At 39.4% G+C, this 19,836-nt stretch overlaps 2 protein-coding genes across 10 annotated transcripts in view; one reads left to right on the top strand and one right to left on the bottom strand.

The window, feature by feature from the left end:
* DOCK7 (dedicator of cytokinesis 7) overlaps positions 1 to 19,836 on the bottom strand; it is a 107,968-nt gene that overhangs the window by 50,080 nt on the left and 38,052 nt on the right. For all 8 annotated transcript variants that reach the window (XM_064454915.1, XM_064454916.1, XM_064454918.1 and 5 more), the window contains 2 exons: positions 18,059 to 18,152; positions 16,331 to 16,493 (listed from right to left, as the gene is read on the bottom strand). In XM_064454915.1, the coding sequence (XP_064310985.1) occupies positions 16,331 to 16,493; positions 18,059 to 18,152 (257 nt within the window). The remainder of the gene's footprint in view (positions 1 to 16,330; positions 16,494 to 18,058; positions 18,153 to 19,836) is intronic.
* Positions 5,447 to 15,574, top strand: ANGPTL3 (angiopoietin like 3). Of its 2 annotated transcripts, XM_009510583.2 has the most exons (7): positions 5,448 to 6,032; positions 6,997 to 7,107; positions 7,924 to 8,041; positions 8,814 to 8,927; positions 10,489 to 10,584; positions 12,448 to 12,720; positions 14,039 to 15,574. In XM_009510583.2, exons 1-7 carry the CDS (start codon positions 5,535 to 5,537, stop codon positions 14,218 to 14,220), a joined length of 1,392 nt encoding a protein of 463 aa, XP_009508878.1. In that variant the 5' UTR covers positions 5,448 to 5,534; the 3' UTR covers positions 14,221 to 15,574. The 2 variants fall into 2 exon arrangements, with proteins under 2 accessions (XP_064310995.1, XP_009508878.1); XM_064454925.1 differs by lacking the exon at positions 10,489 to 10,584 and having other exon boundaries at positions 5,447 to 6,032.

Below are 19,836 nucleotides of genomic sequence, written 5' to 3'. Positions count from 1 at the left end.
CTGAAAAACCAATAGGAACAATATAAATATCTTGAAGCCCCTTTCTAACAGTCAACCTGAGGGGCTGACTTCTCAGTTTCTCCTCTGTTACCATCTTTCCTTTGTTTCATTCCATATTGAGTTCTCATTGTATTACTTTCCTGCACAAACACCTGGGCTGAGTAGACTCTGTAGGACACCAGAGGTGTAGCCACTGCACTCTGAAAAAAGCTAAACAAGACCTCTGTGCAAAGTGGTTGTAGAAGCTGCCTTACTGCACATGTGAGATGATAGGCATCGGAGTTTCTGGGCTTTTAAAGGCAAAGTAAGTGGCATGGCACTGAACGTAGTCTTCAGAAATCAAGAGAGGACAACCCCACAACCCCAGCTCTGTATTACAGAGAAGCAGAGGAAAGCAAGAGGAGAGAGCAACTTTCTGGTGGACGAGACATCATGGGGAGGTCTCACATCAGTGTTCAATTCTCTATAGAAGGGACAAAGGGAGGAGGAAGGGATTGACCATGAAAATAACACTGCAACACCAACAACCATGCTAAGCATACACTGATTAAACAAAAGGACCGCTAGTCCTTATGCTTCCAGGTAACAGCTACTTCTTGATGACACTATTCACAGATTTCTAGCAATAGAAGTTTCAGCTAGAAGCTTTAAATCCAAGGACTTGTGTCTGGATCTTTTATTAAAATGCTATACAAAATGTGTGCCAAGCTTACACTATTATCTCAAACAGATCTCAAAAGTACTTTTACCTCTATAAAATGAACTGCTAAAGCGCAAATGCTTCCCAAGCCATGGAAATAATGGCACCAAGCACTCCTCTAAATATTTATATAATGTGATTGCAGACATTTTGCAAAATTCTTCACAAAAGTATTAAAACATTAAGAGCTGATCCTAAGTCTTAGAGGGAATGTCTAGCTATTAGGAAAATTTCCCTTTTCAGTAAAACCCAGAGACCTTTTTCTTTGCTTTATTCCTACTATAAAAGTCATTTAAAGCCCATTTATTACGGGTCACCCAGGTGTGTGAAAGATCTTCAAGATCATGTTTGTTATATACATTTTTTCTTGACTGGGCTAACAGCTCTTAGAGGCAGGATTCCCCCTTAGGGTTTCTACAGCCCCTGAATCTTACAATTTAATCATACCAGAAATTTTTCTCCCCTCTGCTTTCCTGTGTCCTGCTTTTTCTTATGGACCCTGTGGCTGCTGTGACATCTAAGGTTGGTATTTTGTAGTGAGCTTATCACTGCTTGACTTTATTGGCATTGGCACTAATATGGAAACGTGCTTGGCAGCCACTTCTGCATTTTTAATATTTGACATCAGAGCATTTTGACTGCCTTTCCCATTCAGAAAACAAACCTTTCTAAATGGTAGTGTCATGTCTGAGCAGCATCCCAGCACAAGCAAGCTCCCGTAGCTTGCTGAGATACCGTGCATCAGCTGAGCCACAACAGCTGTGGTGCAGGAATGGGCAGCGCATGGCGACACACAGGAAATTCTCAAGCTGCAGAAACCTGGTAAAATGTCTGGTCTCCAGTTGCTTGCTTATTGCTATTTCTTGAGTAACTTCCTATATTTTTCTGAAGTTTAAGCCAAGAATAAAGATTATTGGGGGTGATGGAGTTAGGAAGAATTCAAAACTATTTAAAAGAAAGACGTTGTAAGAAATAGCTAAAACAACAGAAAATATTCATTTGAAACTCTGTAAAACCAAAGCCACTCAAGTACTCTGAAGTGGACTGCAGAAAGTCTATGCTCTTCTTTTTTTTAAAAAATTTTGCAACCAGTTCTCCAAGTTTTGCAGCCTAAAATCCCTGTGTCAGATGCCAGAGGCTGGACTTTGTTCCCTCTTACAGAGCACTGTGAGGCCCAGGTATAAACCATACCTAAACTTCATCTACACAAGCAAAACTCCCATGAGCTTCCCTACAGAAAATACAAATCCTTCAAAAGCACATGTTTTTAAACATCAGAAGTGTTTAATAGGGTTATCAGGTACGATGTATCTTGGTCTACCTTTCAAAGCAAAACCTACACACTAACAACTTTCCAGAAGGGTAGAACTTAAGGGCCGTAAGTGCTGTCCAGATCATGCATGTGCTTTTTTCCCCCCCCCCACTCATTTGAACAGCTCTTCATACATTTCCATTGATATTAACAAATAAGAAAATGCTGCAGGAATGATGACTCAATGAAAACACTCCAGGTTGATCGCTGTCCTGTGAATAACGCTAATTGTTCTAACACTTTTTTGAACAGATTTTTAGTAGGGTGGAATAAATACTGATTTGATGAGTTTCTTTAGAAACTCATCTGAAAAAACCTGCAGATTTTCATAGGACATGATAGCGTTCCACTGAACAGCTTCTCATAAACTAGAACCTCATGGACATCCCTTGTGAAACCAATCAAAATTGTCAAAGCTAGATCTCTGGAATAAAGCCCTGTACCATGCAGATCAAAGAATTAGTCATGATAAACACTCATCACAATAAAATTAAGAATTACTGTAATGACTACCATTTGACCCCTACTTACTAGGGGTTTACATGTGGACTTAAAATGAAGTGCTGATAAAAAGGCAGAAGCAGAAAGATTAATGTTTCATTTTAGCAAAAGTCCCTGTTCAATTCTGTGTCTCTATGCAGACTGAGCTTCCCAACTTCATCACTAGAATATTTTGACATTGCTCCCTCTGATGACATACCTACCCAGCCCAAGTGCAATACTGCTGAGAAGCACCTGATTTAGGAATACAGCAGACTTCCCCCTGGCCAAAGCCAATGTAATACTTATCCATTGAATAAGCAGTACCAACCATAATAAACCTGACTCTAAACTCCCAGAATAACACATATGCGTGTAACTTTCAACCTGTGAGATGCTCCAGTGGAGTCACTGGTGGTCTTGGTTTGTGGACTGCTGTATTTCTAAGCATCAGAAAAGAAACAAACGCACTGTTCTAACTCCCTCTCATTTCTCTGCACAAAACAACTTTACTTCCACTGCTCACCTGGAGATCTGACAGTGGCATGACCTCTGTGACACAGCAAGAAGTCTTAGTACTTTGCTCACCTCTTGGCTGCATGTTTACACCCTGGATTTGTTCAACCAGTCAGTCTCCAATGAGTGACTTGTGTTACTTTAGAAGTGAAGGGGCCATCATGTTTTCATCAAGGCACCAAATATTCAGTGCAAAATAAACGATCAGCATGTGAATGGACACACAGAAGCAATAATGAACAGCCCATAACAAAATTCCTTGCTTGCCTATAGTCTTCCAGGCTCAAATGAGTAATTAAGCAAATAACTCTTCTCCACCATGTGTTACATCTGCCAACAGTAAGCAGATACAGCCCAGTCTCAGCTGGCCAGGCTTAGCTAACTGTGGCTTTATAAAAGTCATCAACAGAGAACCAGACAGGTAATTAGTTGGTAAGAACCATTCTTTCTGCATCTTACACATGTGCATCTCTGACCTGATTTAATGCAAGCTACAGAGACTTGAACAGAACTAGGTGAGCATCACAGTGGTATCTGCATGGGCCTGCACATATCTCAGGCCTCTTCTTAGCTCTTCAGTCTGTCCTGAAAGGCAAAAGGACTGTCCAGCTAAAGTATCTGAAGACCCAGTTAACAACAAGCTGCAATTCAAATGAAGTAAAGGCCGCTCTGACCCTTGGCAGCACCACATGCCAGGGCGCAGAGCTGTCATTGCCCTCCCATTCCCTGACTGCCAGAGCTGAGACCTCAGGACAGAATCCTCAAAACTCTCAGTGTTCAGGGATTTTTAAATCATTACTTCGCTGCTTTGCTCAAGTGTTTTAAAATTATGCTTGAGAGACAGTTCCTGATTGGTCACAGGCCCTGTGGTGCTCCAAATTCACCAATATCTGAAGCAGAGCAGAAAAAAGAAAATCTTACTTATCCCTTTGCCTTCACAGGTTTCCTCCCTATGAGACAATTCTTGGTACTTGGTCTCAGCAGTGTACAAGGATGAGGACCTTCAAGACTGTCTGCTGCAGTGGGACATGTTGCAAGACAAGAAATTGCTGGGTTGAGTTTTTATGGGACAGAACTCCACCTTTGGTTTGTGAAAATGCAGTACTGCTTCCTGGTATAAAATAGTGATTATTGTTTGCATTTAAGGATAAATCCTATATTTGATTCCACTTTATGCCAACAGATTCTCTTTGAATGAATCCCCACTCTTCCCAGTGCCAGGCCTGATGATCTACATGCTCCTACTGTTTTTCTATACTTCATACAGATACTCCAGTAAGTCTGATCCAGATCATACTGGTACAAAATACTCTCCATCAGTTCAATGGAGATCTAAAATACTTTCATATTATTTAATTATGGGTAGAGAGGTTACCTGCATATTATCAACCCTTCACCACACAGGCAGCTCAACATATGAAATAACAACTTCATTTTTAAAATATTTTTTCTATTGATGCTTCATATCATACATGTGTATGTACTTCAGCAACAACAACAACAAAAAGTCCAGGGGAGAATTACTAAACATACAAGAATCTAGCAAAAACCTGAAAACTCTCCATAGTACAGACTATATTATGCATGGATTGATTTTAATTTCTTGGATTGCTATGAGTGATTCCAGAAAGAAAAATACCTTTCATTCATATTGCACTACTACTCGAAAAACATACAAGCTTCTAGGCAGAAACCCACTGCAGAACAGGACATTTATTTCAGAGTACTTGTACACTTGCTTTATGTAGTGTGAATCTTAAACAGCAAGAAGAATGGTAAGGTGAGAAATGTAAGCAAGGTATTATTTATCTCACCCACTTCTGGAAAGCAGCTCTTAAAAAGTAAGTTTTATATGGTGTAAATTACTGCACAAACCTTAACATAGTAGAATCACATCCAGGCAATCTCTGGACCTAACTCCCTCCCTCTCACTTAATCTGAACTAGATGACAAGTAAATCCACTGCAGCACAATGAGTTACATCAGAAAAGGTACAAGATGAGAATCAAGTTGTGTGAATCATCTGGGAATATTTTGCCCTTCCATTGTTTGCCAAGGAGCTGCACAACCTGAAGTACAGCATCCAGTGCTTTTAAGTATGGTAAACCTTTTTGTACTCCTGAGGCAATAAAAGGAATCATACAACACAAACAGGAAGCAATTTAGGCCCTTATCATCATCATGACCCAAAATTAATCTATTAAAAACTATTGTGTGAAAGACACTATGTCATCAAGAACATTTTAAAGCAGAAAGTCTGGCAGATGGAAAAGTTCAGAACCAGTTTAATCAGCAATGTGCCCGTCTCTCAGTTTTATCTTCCCAGATATCAACCTACATTCGAGGGGGGTTACATTCGTTCAAATACACACGGTTTAATGATCAACTCGTTGGTCTGCCTCTTCTAAAATGAAGAGGAGTATAAATAGATCAAATTCTTCAACACAGAACAGCCACACAGCAAAAACTGCTAGTAGGAAAAGTATCTGCACCCTGAACAACAAAGAGTATCAGAGAGCAGAGACCATGAAAATCATTCTAGTCTTTCTATTCATTGCCCCACTTGCTCATTCAGCTACAGTTGAGAAGGATTATTCTTCCTTTGATTCTGGTGCACCTCCTGAGACAAAATCAAGATTTGCCATGTTAGACGATGTACGAATCTTAGCCAATGGACTGCTCCAGCTTGGGCATGGTCTTAAGGACTTTGTCCATAAGACGAAGGGGCAGATGAATGACATCTTTCAAAAACTTTACATTTTTGATAGGTCCTTTTATGAGCTCTCACTGCAAACTAGTGAAATCAAAGAAGAAGAAGAACAGCTCAGACAAACTACAGCCAGGCTGCAAATCAACAATGAAGAGATAAAGAATCTCTCACAGGAGATGAACTCGAAGATTGAAGACCTCATACAAAACAAAATTCAGCTGCAAGAGAAAGTATGGGGTCTGGAAGACAAAGTCACTAAACTGACCATTACCCAGCCTTCAATGCATGAGACAGAAGAAATTTCTTCACTCAAAGTAAGTAGACTTGTGAAAGCCCCTGACACACAAAGCCAAAGTAAACTGTAATGCTATTATTGTTAGTTATGCAATAGAAGCTCATGTTTTCCCTTCCTCTTCACTGTAGTACTATTGCATATATTGAGAAATAAATCACTGCAATAATCTTAAAAGAATCAGTGTCTTAATCTGACATATTGTTTATTTTGCAGTAAAATTTCCCAGCGAGATCAGTGAGAAAATTGTGAAATTATAAGGCTCTCTACCTTTTTCAGTATATTTTTGCAAATCAGTTTCAAGAAATTCTGTAATAATAATGATAAAAAATTATTGCAATCAGTAAAATTATGTGCTTACCAAGCCCATAGGTTTTATGTCATCATCTCATTACACATCAATGTGCTAGGAACTGCCTGCTCAGTATGAAAAACAGGAAGTTTAAACAGAATTAATGTCACTACATGCAAGTATTTAGGTGGGTATAAGGTTTCCTATGGAAAAAGACGTATTAACTGTATTTTGCAGAAGCATAAAAAGGCTAAGCAACTTCTGTAAGAAAATACTGGATGTTTATGTCAAAGCAGAAAGATGAATCCAGATCTCTCAAATCCCATGCTAATAACCTAAATGCTGGGAATTGTCCCCTTTTTTGATCAGTGGCATACATCTACTTTGTATCAAGGGCCAACTTCACAGAACATAATTGTTCTGGACATGAACATGGAAGGAAAATAGCAACAACATAAAAGGTCTACAAAGGTGCCAGCAGTTTGTCTTTAAAAAACCCAGGTATTCGCTTCAGAGGCAAAGAAATTTGCCCCTTCAGAGGCAAGGCAGGCAACCCTTTGGAAAAGGAAAGGCAATGTTAAATGCTTTGTGCCTCTCAAAACTGGTCCCATGACAGGAGTTATGGAGGCAGTGCCACTGTGAAGGTCTTCTGCTGCTTCAAACCACAACCTTCCTTCCTCCCTTCTGTCCTCAGGCTTTCGTGGAGCAGCAGGACAACCACATCAAGCAACTTCTCAAAATTGTAGAGGACCAGCATGTGCAACTCGACAGACAGCACAATCAAATTATGGAGCTAGAAGACAAGGTACAGGAACCATCCCTATTTCTCTCTCCAGAATTTGTTATCTCATTGAAGGAGTCAACGTCCCATTCATTTGGGTCTCATGCCTCCTATTCACAGTTTGGGGCTGTAGAGGAGGGTATAAACAATTTTGAAAAGAGGTACTTTTTTGGGTGAGAGAGAAGGCTATAGCCAGGGCACACAATGACCAAGAACACAGCTTTGACATACTGTCTATCAACACCAGCCTGCTGTATTTTCTGACTGCTAATTTTGTATTTTTTTTACTCTTATTATCTATCTCATTATTGTTCTTCCACTGGTCTTCTAAGTATCCTTACTTCCTATCTCCTTCTGTTTTTCCAATATTCACTCCAATAGGGAATCATGTTCTGCAATTCAGCATGTGTCACCGTAACACTGGGTATAACTGGCATGCTCATATTTAATTTATTCCTAAGAGGAGGCTATAAAAGGCAAATGCATTTCTGCCTAAGGAACTGTGGGTTCTGTGCTCTTTAGATGTTGGTATTTGTCTAAGTGATGTCACCTGAGGAAATAAGTTAAATCTGTTTGCCCATTAAGGTGCACCTCATGAGAACGGGTCATTTATTCGCCTCATGAATCCTACCTTGCTTGAGCAATGGCACTGCTGACATTCATGCAACTGAAATCCACCAGTGTGGTTCTAAAGTTATTTTTATGTTGTAAATTGGGTATTCTGAAGGATTACATTCACAGGAAAAATTATTCTCTGAATGACATTGTTCAGCTTGATACATGAATCTCATCAGTTCAGAGCCTTGGGAAATTAACAGTTTGTAATTATGGTTCTTTCAGCTAAATCACATAGAGCTCCACGAACTCACAGAGAACTCCTTCACAGGGGAGCAAACAGAACCAGAGGCCAGCCCCTTTCCTGTGCGCAACACCACAGCTGTAACATACAAATCTGATGGTGAGACCTTGTCTCTTAGACGTAACTACACACTACATTGCATTCACAGTATTCTCTGTGAAAGAGAATTGTGCATTGGTTTTTAACAGTCAAAGACTAAAAGCAAAAGACTCATGGTATATACAGCACTGTGGCAAGAAGCTAAATTTTGTGGTTTGGAAAAAATGTCATCATCTACTTAGCCCCACTCCACGTGTACTTGTCACTAGGGTGACATACAGGAACAATGTCCAATAACACAACAATTCTGTACTCAAGCTTCAGCCTCCATTCACCCCTTGTAAACACGTGCTGTGACCATCCTTTTATTGACACTACTGACACTGCTGATGCCTGTCTTGTAGAGTATGAACAGAGAACTAATTTACTTCACGTTGGCTAATTCTAAGATTTGGAAGAGCTTCTTTTAAAGCTGAGAGGCATTTTCGAACTGCAGTAATGGGAACAGTATTTATTGGGAACTTTACAAGGCGTAGGAAAATTCATTTCCCAGAGTTTGGTCTTAGGCCTTACAAATTTTCCAAAATTATCTAAACTGAAACCTTGCCTAACTTAAAAAATATAGGCGATCCAACCTACATACAGCTTGGCAGCTGTACTACCAAGCCCAAAGCAGTCTGTCCATTTCTTGACATTTACTGTAAAATACAACAACCAGAAAGATAGTTATTGTTTTGGCTCTATCCTATATAGAAATTCAAGTCACAAAGCTGGATTAAAACTTATCACATCCAAAACAGGATTTGTAATTGTCTGCTGTTCTCTTTCCTAGGTGCTGCTCCTGACTGCACTGCTCTTTATAGCAGCGGCATGCAGTCCAGTGGTGTTTACACTATTAAGCCCAACGGCTCAGAAGCTTTTGATGTCTACTGTGAAATGAAATTTGGTAAGACAACTATGCTAGCAACAGTCTAGTTTTCACATAAGCAGTTTCTTATAAGCAAAAAAACTGTGTCTCATCCAAAAGCATACAAAAACTTACCACAATTTCTGTTTGCTCTTGACTTCTCTTACTGGCCTGTCTGTGCTCTGAACTCAGGTTTCCAATATCCTGAAGTCTCCTTAACACTGCTTTCATTCTTTACTCACCTCTTGTTTATACCAAGGAAAGAACTTTCAATCATGTGACATAATTTAAGTATATTTAAAAAAAAAACAAACCTCCTTTAGCTATAGATAATGAAAATGTTGAATACAAATGCCATTATATTGCAACTATGAATAGGTTTTCCAAATAAAAGCAAACAGTAAATACCTTAGTAGAATTTTGTTTCATTAGCAAGGTTACTGCTTGAGGCTTAGATATACCAAACTATCCCAAAGAGGTGAGTCATGGAGACAGGATTCCTGTATCATATTTGGGTGAGTCAGTAGCGATGTATCATATAGGTCCAGAACCGTTACGGATCAGAATGCACAGCACCTACCCAAGCTCTGTCTTTGCAAGAAACCCATTCATCTGTTCCTTTTGTCACTACCCAGAGATCACACTTTGTTTGGCCAGTTTACTGTTCACTGTTTTTTTCACCCTGCAATGCATCATCCTGCAGTGCTGCTCTGTGCGTGTCCTGCTGAGCTTCCCCACAGGGTCCCTTTGCCATAGCTACCTGGAGAGGCTAGTAACACACTGCTGCAATCACGGCAAGGCCACGCAATTTGTTTGGATGTGAAAACAGAGTGGCATGAGGTCGCCCTGTGCAAAAACCTCCTTTGCTTACATTTGTTGAAACCGGTGAAACAAGGGTGTCATGACCTGGTCAGGAGAAAGACACCACGGCAGCCCCAGCAAAGACACGGCCTTCAACACTTCATACCTTCTGTGGAATTGCATTGCCAGCAGTCAAGCACTATCAGTAGAGGGAGTCCAACAATAGAGGGAGACAACCTGATCAAATGTCTGGAACATTTCATAACTCTTATCATTTTCTCTATGTTTGTGTTTCTCAGCCCTCATAAACAAATGAAAACCAGTTAAGGCAGCTTAACAAGTAAGTCCAGTGAGCTGAGTCACCACAAGTCTGGCAGAGGACACTCAAATGGCCCCACATTCTGTTCAGCTCTGCTCACTTGAATTTATTTCATGAAAATTTAGGCTAATCATTCTACCTCAAAATTGGAGTACCCAAGAGCACATCTGTGGACAGTTAATAAGGACAAGGCCAAGATGAGCTTAGTTAGCATCTGCTCTCTGTGCAGCCGAGAGGCTTTCGAGCTTAGTACACATGTACTCAGGTCTGTGGCAAAATGAAGAGTAAGTGGGATTCATACGAAGCCACCTTCAATGCAAACCTATTTTCTTCTTCACTGCAGTGGAGAGTGAGCTCACATAAGGGCAGCAGTGCAGTCTCTAGGTCAGAGGCTGATGGTCTCAGTTACTTTCCATCTTCTCTCTAGTGCTTTAAACACTTAAGCCAGGCTTGTGACTTATTTCTCCTTCGCATTAACAGGCAGTTCTTGGACTGTAATCCAGAACAGAGTGGATGGATCACTAGACTTCAACCAAACCTGGGATGCCTATGCAAATGGTTTTGGTGAACTCAATGGTAAAAAAAATGGGGGGGTTGTGTCTTTTCTTTGTATCAGCTGCTTTGAGAAGCTGAATCTTCTTAATTAAAGGTGTTCACATTAGAGCAGACAAAACCTGCAATGAAATCTGAACAGCTTACCTAATTAGTGGAACACCAAAAAGTGCTCAGTAACTCAGTAAATGCTTAAAGACACACCTTCAAATGTGTGTTTAAAAACTTTAGCTGAATCAAGGCCAGAATGCTTTCAATGCTATTTTAATTATCGAGATTTTACTATTCATAAAAGCACTCCCCAAAAGCCTTTACATATAAATGTAAACCCTCACCAGGTTGCTGTCACTAGTTTCTCTCAAACTTTCTCAGTGATGTTTCCCTTAAAACCACCACACCGATTTTTCCAACCTCAAGAGAGCCTGAGGCTGCGTGTGCTCCCCTGCGCAAACACCTCTGGCTTCCCCACAGAGAGGCCAATCCACTCCATGGCTGGATAGGGTGAGGAAACACCCACATTGCCCTGTTAATCATCAACTCCAAAGAATTTGTATCACCCAGTGCTGCCCAACAGTCTCCCCATCCAGAAGATTTTCCCTATTTTTCTCATACAATGAGATGACTCTACTTCTGTTTAGAAACTATTTTAACTTTCTAGGCACAGCACAGGTCAAAACCTCATCAATGTGGGCAGCAATATTGACTTACTTCCACCTCTTCTACAATGAAGAGCTGTATCTCAACCCTTCCTGCATTTTGGGACAGTAGCTCACAACTGAGGTAGACTTTTAGCTGTATAGTTTGTCTGATCATATTGAGTGCTACAGTTGTTCTGTGATTGGTCTCCAATTCCCATATACTAAACCAACATGAAGCCACATCTTTTCAGTGTCAGAAACATTTTGCAGAAAATTGCATCACTCTCAGCTATGTCCTACTCTGTTCTGTGCTGCATATTCTAAGATGATAAAACATAACAGGCTACTGCTCCTTATCTGTAAATTGTAGAAGTATTTTACTCAACCATCTTGCCTTCTATTGCTTAAAACGCCACCTGCATGTGTGGCACTAGCATTCAGCTATACTATTTCTACATATGGCAATTACCTATTGTGCACTGATACCAGCAGCACTGATAATAAGCTATTTAATGAACATAATTTATGAAACTAATTAAACTAATTATCAAGAATTCTAGCAAAAACCCCACTCAAGTTAAATTCACTTTGTACACAAGGGTATCGAAACCTCAGTTTAGTTCTGCAGCTCTTTCCTTAAAAAATACAACAATTCCAATTAAGTTTTATGTATGTCATTTGCATCATTTGTCACACAGTCCCAATTATGCATGTTTTAAATGTCTTGAGCTCCCTCTCAGAGTTTCACAAGAGGTGGCAAAGTTAAGAGAGAAGTTCCAGTTCATTTATATCTCTTGCTGTTATTGATCACTGGTGTATAATTAAGAAGAGGTAAACAAAAAGAATGTAGCAGGAGACCTCTGAAAAGATCAACAGTCCCCAAGACTCATATTATTGATTTAATTAGAGCAATGAATAAATCTTTTGAAACACTATATTTTCACACATGCTACCACAGCTTATCTGTAACAGATTCAGTAGCAGGGTGAGCAACAGACGGTTTGGTTTTGGGGAAAGTTTGTCACATAACCCCTTCCCCACTAACTCTCTGCCTGATGACTTCTGTCCCCTAATCCTCACCTCTGACATCTCTTATTCTGACATTGCGCAGCTTATTTAAACACCTATTTTCAAATACCGATATTTTAAAGGTAAATGAACTATTTGAGGTATGGGTTAGAGATCTGAAAAATATGTGTTTTCATGCCTAGTTCCATGTTAATAGCATCTATTTATTATGACTTTGCAGAGGAATTCTGGCTAGGCCTGAATAAGACCTATTCCATTACTAAACAAGGGGACTACATCTTACGGATAGAGCTGCAGGACTGGAAACATAATAAACGTTACATTGAGTACGCGTTCATCTTGGGAGGCCCCGAAACAGACTACACTCTCCAGCTTTCACGGATCTCTGGAAGCATCCCCAATGCACTGCCAGAGCAGACAGAACTGAGGTTCTCAACTGCAGACCATGACATGGACATAATAAATGACTTCAACTGTCCAGAAAACTACCTAGGTATCAGTATGCTGGGTGTATTACCATGGCAGTTTCTTTGTTACATGAAGGATAGTTGTGTGCTTTAGTGGGTAGTTACCGATATTAGCCTGGCTTTCGATACAGAAAAGAGAGGGTAGCAGCATCCTTCCACTTGCAGGAAAGGGCAGAAGATATTTTCTGTTGGCAGATGGCAGGGTCCTACAATGATGTATCACCTTTCTATTTTATAGATAGGTAAAACTAAAGCATAGTGAGGCTGTGCAAACACCAACATCAGAAACAGAGCTAACAGCATAGGTTGAAATAAAACCCCTGGATGATATTCGGAGCTACGAAGTAAAGGACAGTTCTTCCTCTGATGCCTACTCTGGTGTGGCAGCCCTAGGCCAGATTGTTTAATCCCTCCTTGAAGAAAAAAAAAAAAAAAAAAGACAACCTGATTCTTAACTCTATTTTGACTACAAACCAAAAGTTAAGAATGACAATACATTTCCATTGAAAGGGAGATTTTAGCTGTTTGTCAAGCATACATGCTATAATCATTCGCAAAAGAACAAGAGAGATGCGAGGCTGAATACATATTTCTCCTTGAAGGTAATCTGGTTGAAGGATTCCAAATTCTTTGATTTATGAAGATTTTATGTTTTGCCAGTTTATAGCGAAAAAGCAAACAACTGAAAAAGCAATTAATGATTAAACCACAGGATACAGAATTGCCCTCCAGACACCTGCTTTATGCAATAAGCATTTTGTACGTCATTCTAGGCTTGAAAATCGTTAATGTCTGAAACAATGCTGAGAGTGTTACTCAGCTCTAGTGACCATAAAGCAGATGGCAAATGACTTCCAAAGTGCTAAACTTTCATTTTTGGCACAGAGTCACTGCCAGTCCTTTGCCAGCAGAACTGGGCTTAAAATTTAAGGTCATGGTTAAGGACACCAACCACTAAAAGAGAGAATTTGTTTACTAAAGGCTCTTCAGGCTCCCATAGATGCTGAGATTTAAGTATTTGTACCTGAGAAAAACATCAGCCAATCAGAAAGTCAGTTGCAGGTGGTCACAGGAAACATGAATGTGTGGAGCTGACTTCGTAAGTGTCCCAGTTCAGTGGCAGCATTCCTGTGTGCCATTTTCTGTGCTCCACTTCTTTTATGTGAAGCAGGCAATAACAGGAAGCACAACTTCCCTGCATTGGGTATACTGGGTAACTGTCACTTCTGCTGGTACTGGTCTAAAGAAGTCTTGGGTTGCAAACGGGAGCTGTCTACTCAGAAACTAAGCACAGTATATTAGGGTACAACTGACAGCAACTGACATTACAATATTGTTCCTTAGGAGGCTGGTGGCACAGTGAATGTGAGGAAACCAATCTTAATGGGAAATACGTCGCACCAAGGTCAAGAGGAAGACTAGACAGAAGAAAAGGCTTATACTGGAAGCCTAAGAAAGGAAGATACTACTTGCTCAAGTCAACCAAAATAATGATTCACCCAACAGATTTAAAAAGTTTTGACTGAATGCTCAACCTGATGCATTTTAATTCAGAACGTATACACTGAACATTAATACATCACAGAAGTTTGTGTTATGTTTAATACAGATGCATGTCTAAATCCATACACTGTATGGTGTATCCTCCAACACATAAACCCTGAGGCATTTGTGATGGTCTTACGGTATGTTTGGTGAGTATTCTCATTCGCCCCAGCCCCAATGTCAGTGTGCTGTAACTTATGTGGAGCTTTTACCTCCCCAGGATGAAACTCTAATGCCTAGGAATCAGATGCCTACTCATGTGTTAGATAGTATTGCCCGGGGGAATGGGTTTTCAGGCTGTTGCGTTCTTTCTGGGTTGTGCAGTAGGGAACACGGAAAGTGTTTCTACTGAAACAAAGGGCTGGCATAATGCTACAGAAGACATTTAGGTATTAATCTATAGGGAAAAAAAGAAATTTTGTTTCATAAAATAATTAATTTGATGTTTGGTTCATGTTATTGTTGTGGAGCGTTTCTATGAGCAAATGAAAGATGGGTAATTCCCCATTTTAGGGTTCTATCTATTTCCAGACAAATTTTCAGCAGTGTAGCTCAGGCCAGTCTTCGCTGAAGCACTGTACTCAGCAGCTATAGATGTGCACACATGCATCAAGAAAGCCACACCACCAACCTAATCTTTTAGATACCACACTTTGAAGAATATCTTAAGAACTATGCTTTCTTACTGAAAGTTACAAGCTAAGCTTCAAAGCTTACTGAAATAAGAGATCCCTTTGCAGCCTTTTAGTACACATAAGAAATTAAATGAAAGATAAGTGAGCACATGACAAAACACCTTTCAAATAGGTGCGGGCGGGGGGGCAGCTCCAATAGAGTCAATGGTACCAACCAACAAACCCTGTAGGAACAACCTGAATGCAGTGTTGGTCCTGCTCCTGAGAACATACATTTGTTTAACTTCAGCTGTAGAATACTATAAGGCAGAAGGACTACTGATATGCTTGTGGATGGCCAGCTGTGGAAGTGCTGACTGCCAAGGACCCCATTTCTGCAGTTACATTAAGTCATATTGACTTGTATATGCTACCTAACCCTTGTACAGTATGGATTTTTTACCCCAACATTTGCAACCATTCAGAAAATGGTTTTAAGTTGTTCATAGTTGGTTCACTCTGACAAATTACAGAATGTGCTAATTACAAAAAAAACTGCAAAAATACTTTCGTTCCTCATGGATTTATTACAAAGAAGAGATCACAGAGTGTTACTTATTTCTACTGATGTATTGTAATGTTTAATTACCTGTCTAACCTCTAAAAATAAATTAATAAATCAATGAATCAATAAATAAATACATCTTTTGAAAAGGCATGAGATATGGAACTTGACTAAACTTTCTTGTAAGCTTTGTTTTATAAAAACCTGGTTTGTATTTATCTCACTTTTACAGCAAGAAGTAACTGGTTTGATGAGTAAGTTGGCAAAATTACTCAACAGGAGAAAACAATTCCACTCAGAGGTGTAATGTCTTTAAAGATATTGTGAAAAAGCTTTAAATGAATAGAGGTACACAATGAAAAGAAATCTGCTTCCTGCTTGGGCTTATTTACAGAAAGGTTATTGTTTTCCAATACACTTTAGAAAAATTTCTTATTTTCCAGATTTTCAGAGTATTTTTTTCAAGCATTGTAAACAAAGAAATTGCTTTTAAATAAAAATGGAAACAGAAATGAAGGTATTTTCTTCATTTTTATCCCCTACTTTAAAGAAAAAAAGAACACTAAAAGCATCACAAAGTGGTTGAAACAGTAAGACAATGATGACTTGAGCACACAGACAAAGAAAAAAACCTACATAAAACTGAAGAGAATTCAACTAAATTTCACTGAAAGTTTTGGGGAATGGAGAAACTTCTCTCATGTTCCTGTTCACAGCCAAGTTTTATGCAAATATGTTTGTCGATTCACATCTGTGTATTTTCTGCTGTGTCAGTCTGGACCCTTTTTGTGCCTCTGGCACACCAGATCTATTGATACAGCAAGTTTTGCAACAAACCAGATGATAAGGTAGGAATTTCTAGATTTGCCAGTCTCAGGTCTTGAAATGTGAAATGTATTTCAAAACTCTAACCTGTATGTGGTATTTGGAACGTAGACATCCCTGGCAGGAAACTCCAGGATTTCTCTTGTAGGTCTAACTCTGCTGTCTGGGTAAAGTTTGACTTGCAGCAACTCTGGAGTTAGGCAGTAATGGGGATTCTCTGGAGCTGGAGATATGTCTATCTTCAACTGAGCTGTAAGAAGACAATGGTTTTATTACAATAAATAGAAGTTAAATATAAATTAAAACACGCATTCACGCTTTGTTTCTTCAGGTTAATATCCTATATAGTAATTTCATAAATAAATTAGAAATTACTGCCAACGTGGAATTGTTAAAAACAAATAAGACTGAATCAAACTGACATCTAGGACAACTGAGGTACCAGATAAGAACCACCAACAGAAAAGATATATCTTAACAAGTCCCAAATGCTGTTGTTATAGGCAAGTTGGGGAAATACCATAATAATGCTACTGTGAGGCCCAACTACTGTTAAAAAACAATTTTCAAAGTCTCATCAGGAATCTTGCCTATCAAACCAGAAGGACACATCAAGAGTTGCTGAAAGCTAATCTGCACCAAGATTATTGAATATTTTCCTTAGCAAGTCCGCTGACGGTACTGACAGCACAATTCTTGTTGGTGGATGGCACTGGGGCTGGAATGATTGTAAATATCTGGAAAAGGGGAGAGTTGGAGAAATGGCATCAAATGACTACAGTGAAACATAAGAAAGAGCAAAGGACTGACCTACATTAAGAAGGAGAAGCCAAATATATAAACATCAAAAAAACAGAATTGGCATGGATCAATTCTGTAGAAAAGGGCTGGGTAACAGCAGTGACAATAAGCCACTGTCCAGAAGAAAGCTACAACCATTCTAAGACAGGCAGTGCATGTGTAAAACACTGGAGACAAATCCATCTGCTTTGCTTGGCAACACCTCATGGTCTTAGGAGGAGCAGCATACACAGTTTAGAGAACAGTGCTTGAAGAAAAGCATGGACAGATTAAAGAAACTCTAGCAGAGAGTAACAGGCAATTTTAAAATCACAGCCTTTGAGGAAGGGTTGAAAGAAACCCTTAGGTTAGGCTACAGAACAGAGGTGAATGAGAGTGAACTAATAACAGTATTCAAGTTCTTGAAAGGTTATGATAACTGCCCTGAGGGCATGACAGACCATAATCAGATTAATTTGCAGCAAGATAATTTTGCAAAGTTTTCTTAATACCTAACCTCACTACAAAGACAGCTGAGTGCTAGCAGAGATCATCTAAGGAAGCACTAAGATCGCTGTTGCTGGAGATTTTTAGGAACAGGTTAAGTAAATATTGTCAGAAATAGCACAGGTCAGGGACCACTGATGTTTCACTGCTGGTGTGCCAGCATTTTTATTTCCCTTTCTCAAACAGAGGTGGAGTCTGCTCCTATTAACCAAGTGGAGCCAGGAGAGCAATCTCCTTTTAGGTAGTGAGAGGTATTTTACTCAGGAAAAGAGGTTCCTCAGCCCCTGCTGGGTTTAGGGCTTTGGGATTTGCATCGTCTTCTCACAGTGTGACAGGAGCTGCATGTGCACATGTGCCAGTGAAAAACCTGCCAAAATGCCATTTTTAGCACTCGTGGTCTACCAGGGAAATGCTGTCAATGACTCCTTAGGGTTTTTTCATCTGCTTGCTTGTAAGAACTGGGTGGCAATTTGGAAGGACTAACCAAATTCTTTAACAGATGTAAGCCAAAAAGATCTCATTCAATACCTGTGATAGGTCTCAATCTCCGTAACACTGATGATGGCCGTCTCATGTCAGCAAGGAACTTGTACAAATCTTCATCGCTGAGGCGATCACCCTCCTGTTGGATGTTTTGAAGAAAATGGTTATCTGCACACCCTTTCAAGATTGCAAGAGAATTAATAAACCATCTAATACCATAGTCTCTTTCCTCTGGTATCAAATGTACCTCCCCAGATCAAGGTGTTAATCAAGATTAACATGCTAAATTACAGTTCATTCCTCCATCCTTTTTCCTTCCTTTTTTCCTTATTAATCATCATGACAGCTGCAGGAACTTCTCATTGAAAACCTTTTCTCTCCCCATCAATATTATCTTTTTCAAAACTGAGAATGGCTGTTAAAAGATTTCCCAAAAATATCCAATCTTTACCAAGTATAATAGTTTGAAAAAGTATCCATCATTCAGGTAGTGATCCTCATTCCTTCTCCTCTGCCTTTTCTTTGGTCTGAGTCTAAAAGAGTTTTACTTTTCAGAAGTGTTAAGAAACGGTGGGAAGTGGAAGGGGTCTGTTGTCAGTCTTCCTTGTGCCACATCCTAGTACCTCAGATATTTCTTCATTTTGGAAACATTATAGAAAATGTGACTCTGCCACCCTCTAACTAACCAAAAGCAGAAGATACATGATAATAAAGGTAATACATCACAATATGAAAGAACAAGCAAGTGGAAGGACAAAAATGCTGGGTAGTATTCAATTAATTGTACTCAGTGGGAGAAAAGGAAGGGAAGATAAAAAATGAAAGACCAGGAGAATGAGAAACTTAAAATCTTAAATCAATGTTTGGCAATTTTTAAAGGATAAATTAATAAAAGAAGCTGTTTCAAAGTTGTCAAGTGAAAACAACCTCAACAAAGTAAATAAATATATGCTTTTGTAAACATTACCAACAGTGAACTGGTGTACATTACAAAAAGGGCTGTAGAACATGGCCAGTGGAATGGCTGCATTAGTGGTGCTGTAATACATTTTTTTTCTTACTTTCTACATCTTGTGTGAATACATTACAGAACTGGATTTTATTAACACCCCAAGTAAGAACTTCCTGTGCTGCTCTGTGTCACATGGACCCCAGAGATACTATTCTCAGAGCCCAGTTACAGTTGTACTGGTTTTCATAACAGAACAGAGCACCAGCAGCATGAGTCACCCTCCACTTACATGGTTTGCACTGTAACTTCGTGTCCTTGATGACATTTCTCCTATTTACCCTACTGTATTTAAAAGCAGACTTTGGATGGCAACCCATAGTGAAAGTGGAATGCAACCAAAACAACCAGGAAAAAAAATAAAGAGCTTAACCAACTTCCAATACATATAGTATCTAAATCTTTTTATTCCCAATAATCAAGAAATCAGTTCAAAAAATACCTGGTTGCTCACTATTAAATCCCTTTTTATACACAAAGGTGATATTCAAGTAACAATTTCCCTGAGCCAGATGTGACATTAAGCAAATCTTAGCAAAAACTAATGAACTGAAACCATTTTCTAAGCTTAACTAAAAATTTTATTCCATTTAATTATGTTTTCTACTGCTTCTCAGGAAAATCCCAAGCTCTGCCTAAAAGAGCTGCCACTCAGTAAAGCAGCATCTGAAGTTAAATGCTTTGTTTTCTCAGGCATCCCTGGCTGCGTCCAGGGAACTAACGCCAACCTCAACTCACATCAATGAACCTGTTTTTGAGCCTGCTGATGTTTCAACAGGATTCTCTATCGCCCAATGAAACCAAAGGAGTCAAC

Source organism: Phalacrocorax carbo, chromosome 6 (genome assembly GCF_963921805.1).
Source record: "Phalacrocorax carbo chromosome 6, bPhaCar2.1, whole genome shotgun sequence".
In the NCBI taxonomy this organism is placed as follows: Eukaryota; Metazoa; Chordata; class Aves; order Suliformes; family Phalacrocoracidae; genus Phalacrocorax; species Phalacrocorax carbo.
Note: the sequence above shows the minus strand (reverse complement) of the source record. Positions and strands in the feature narration are given on the sequence as shown.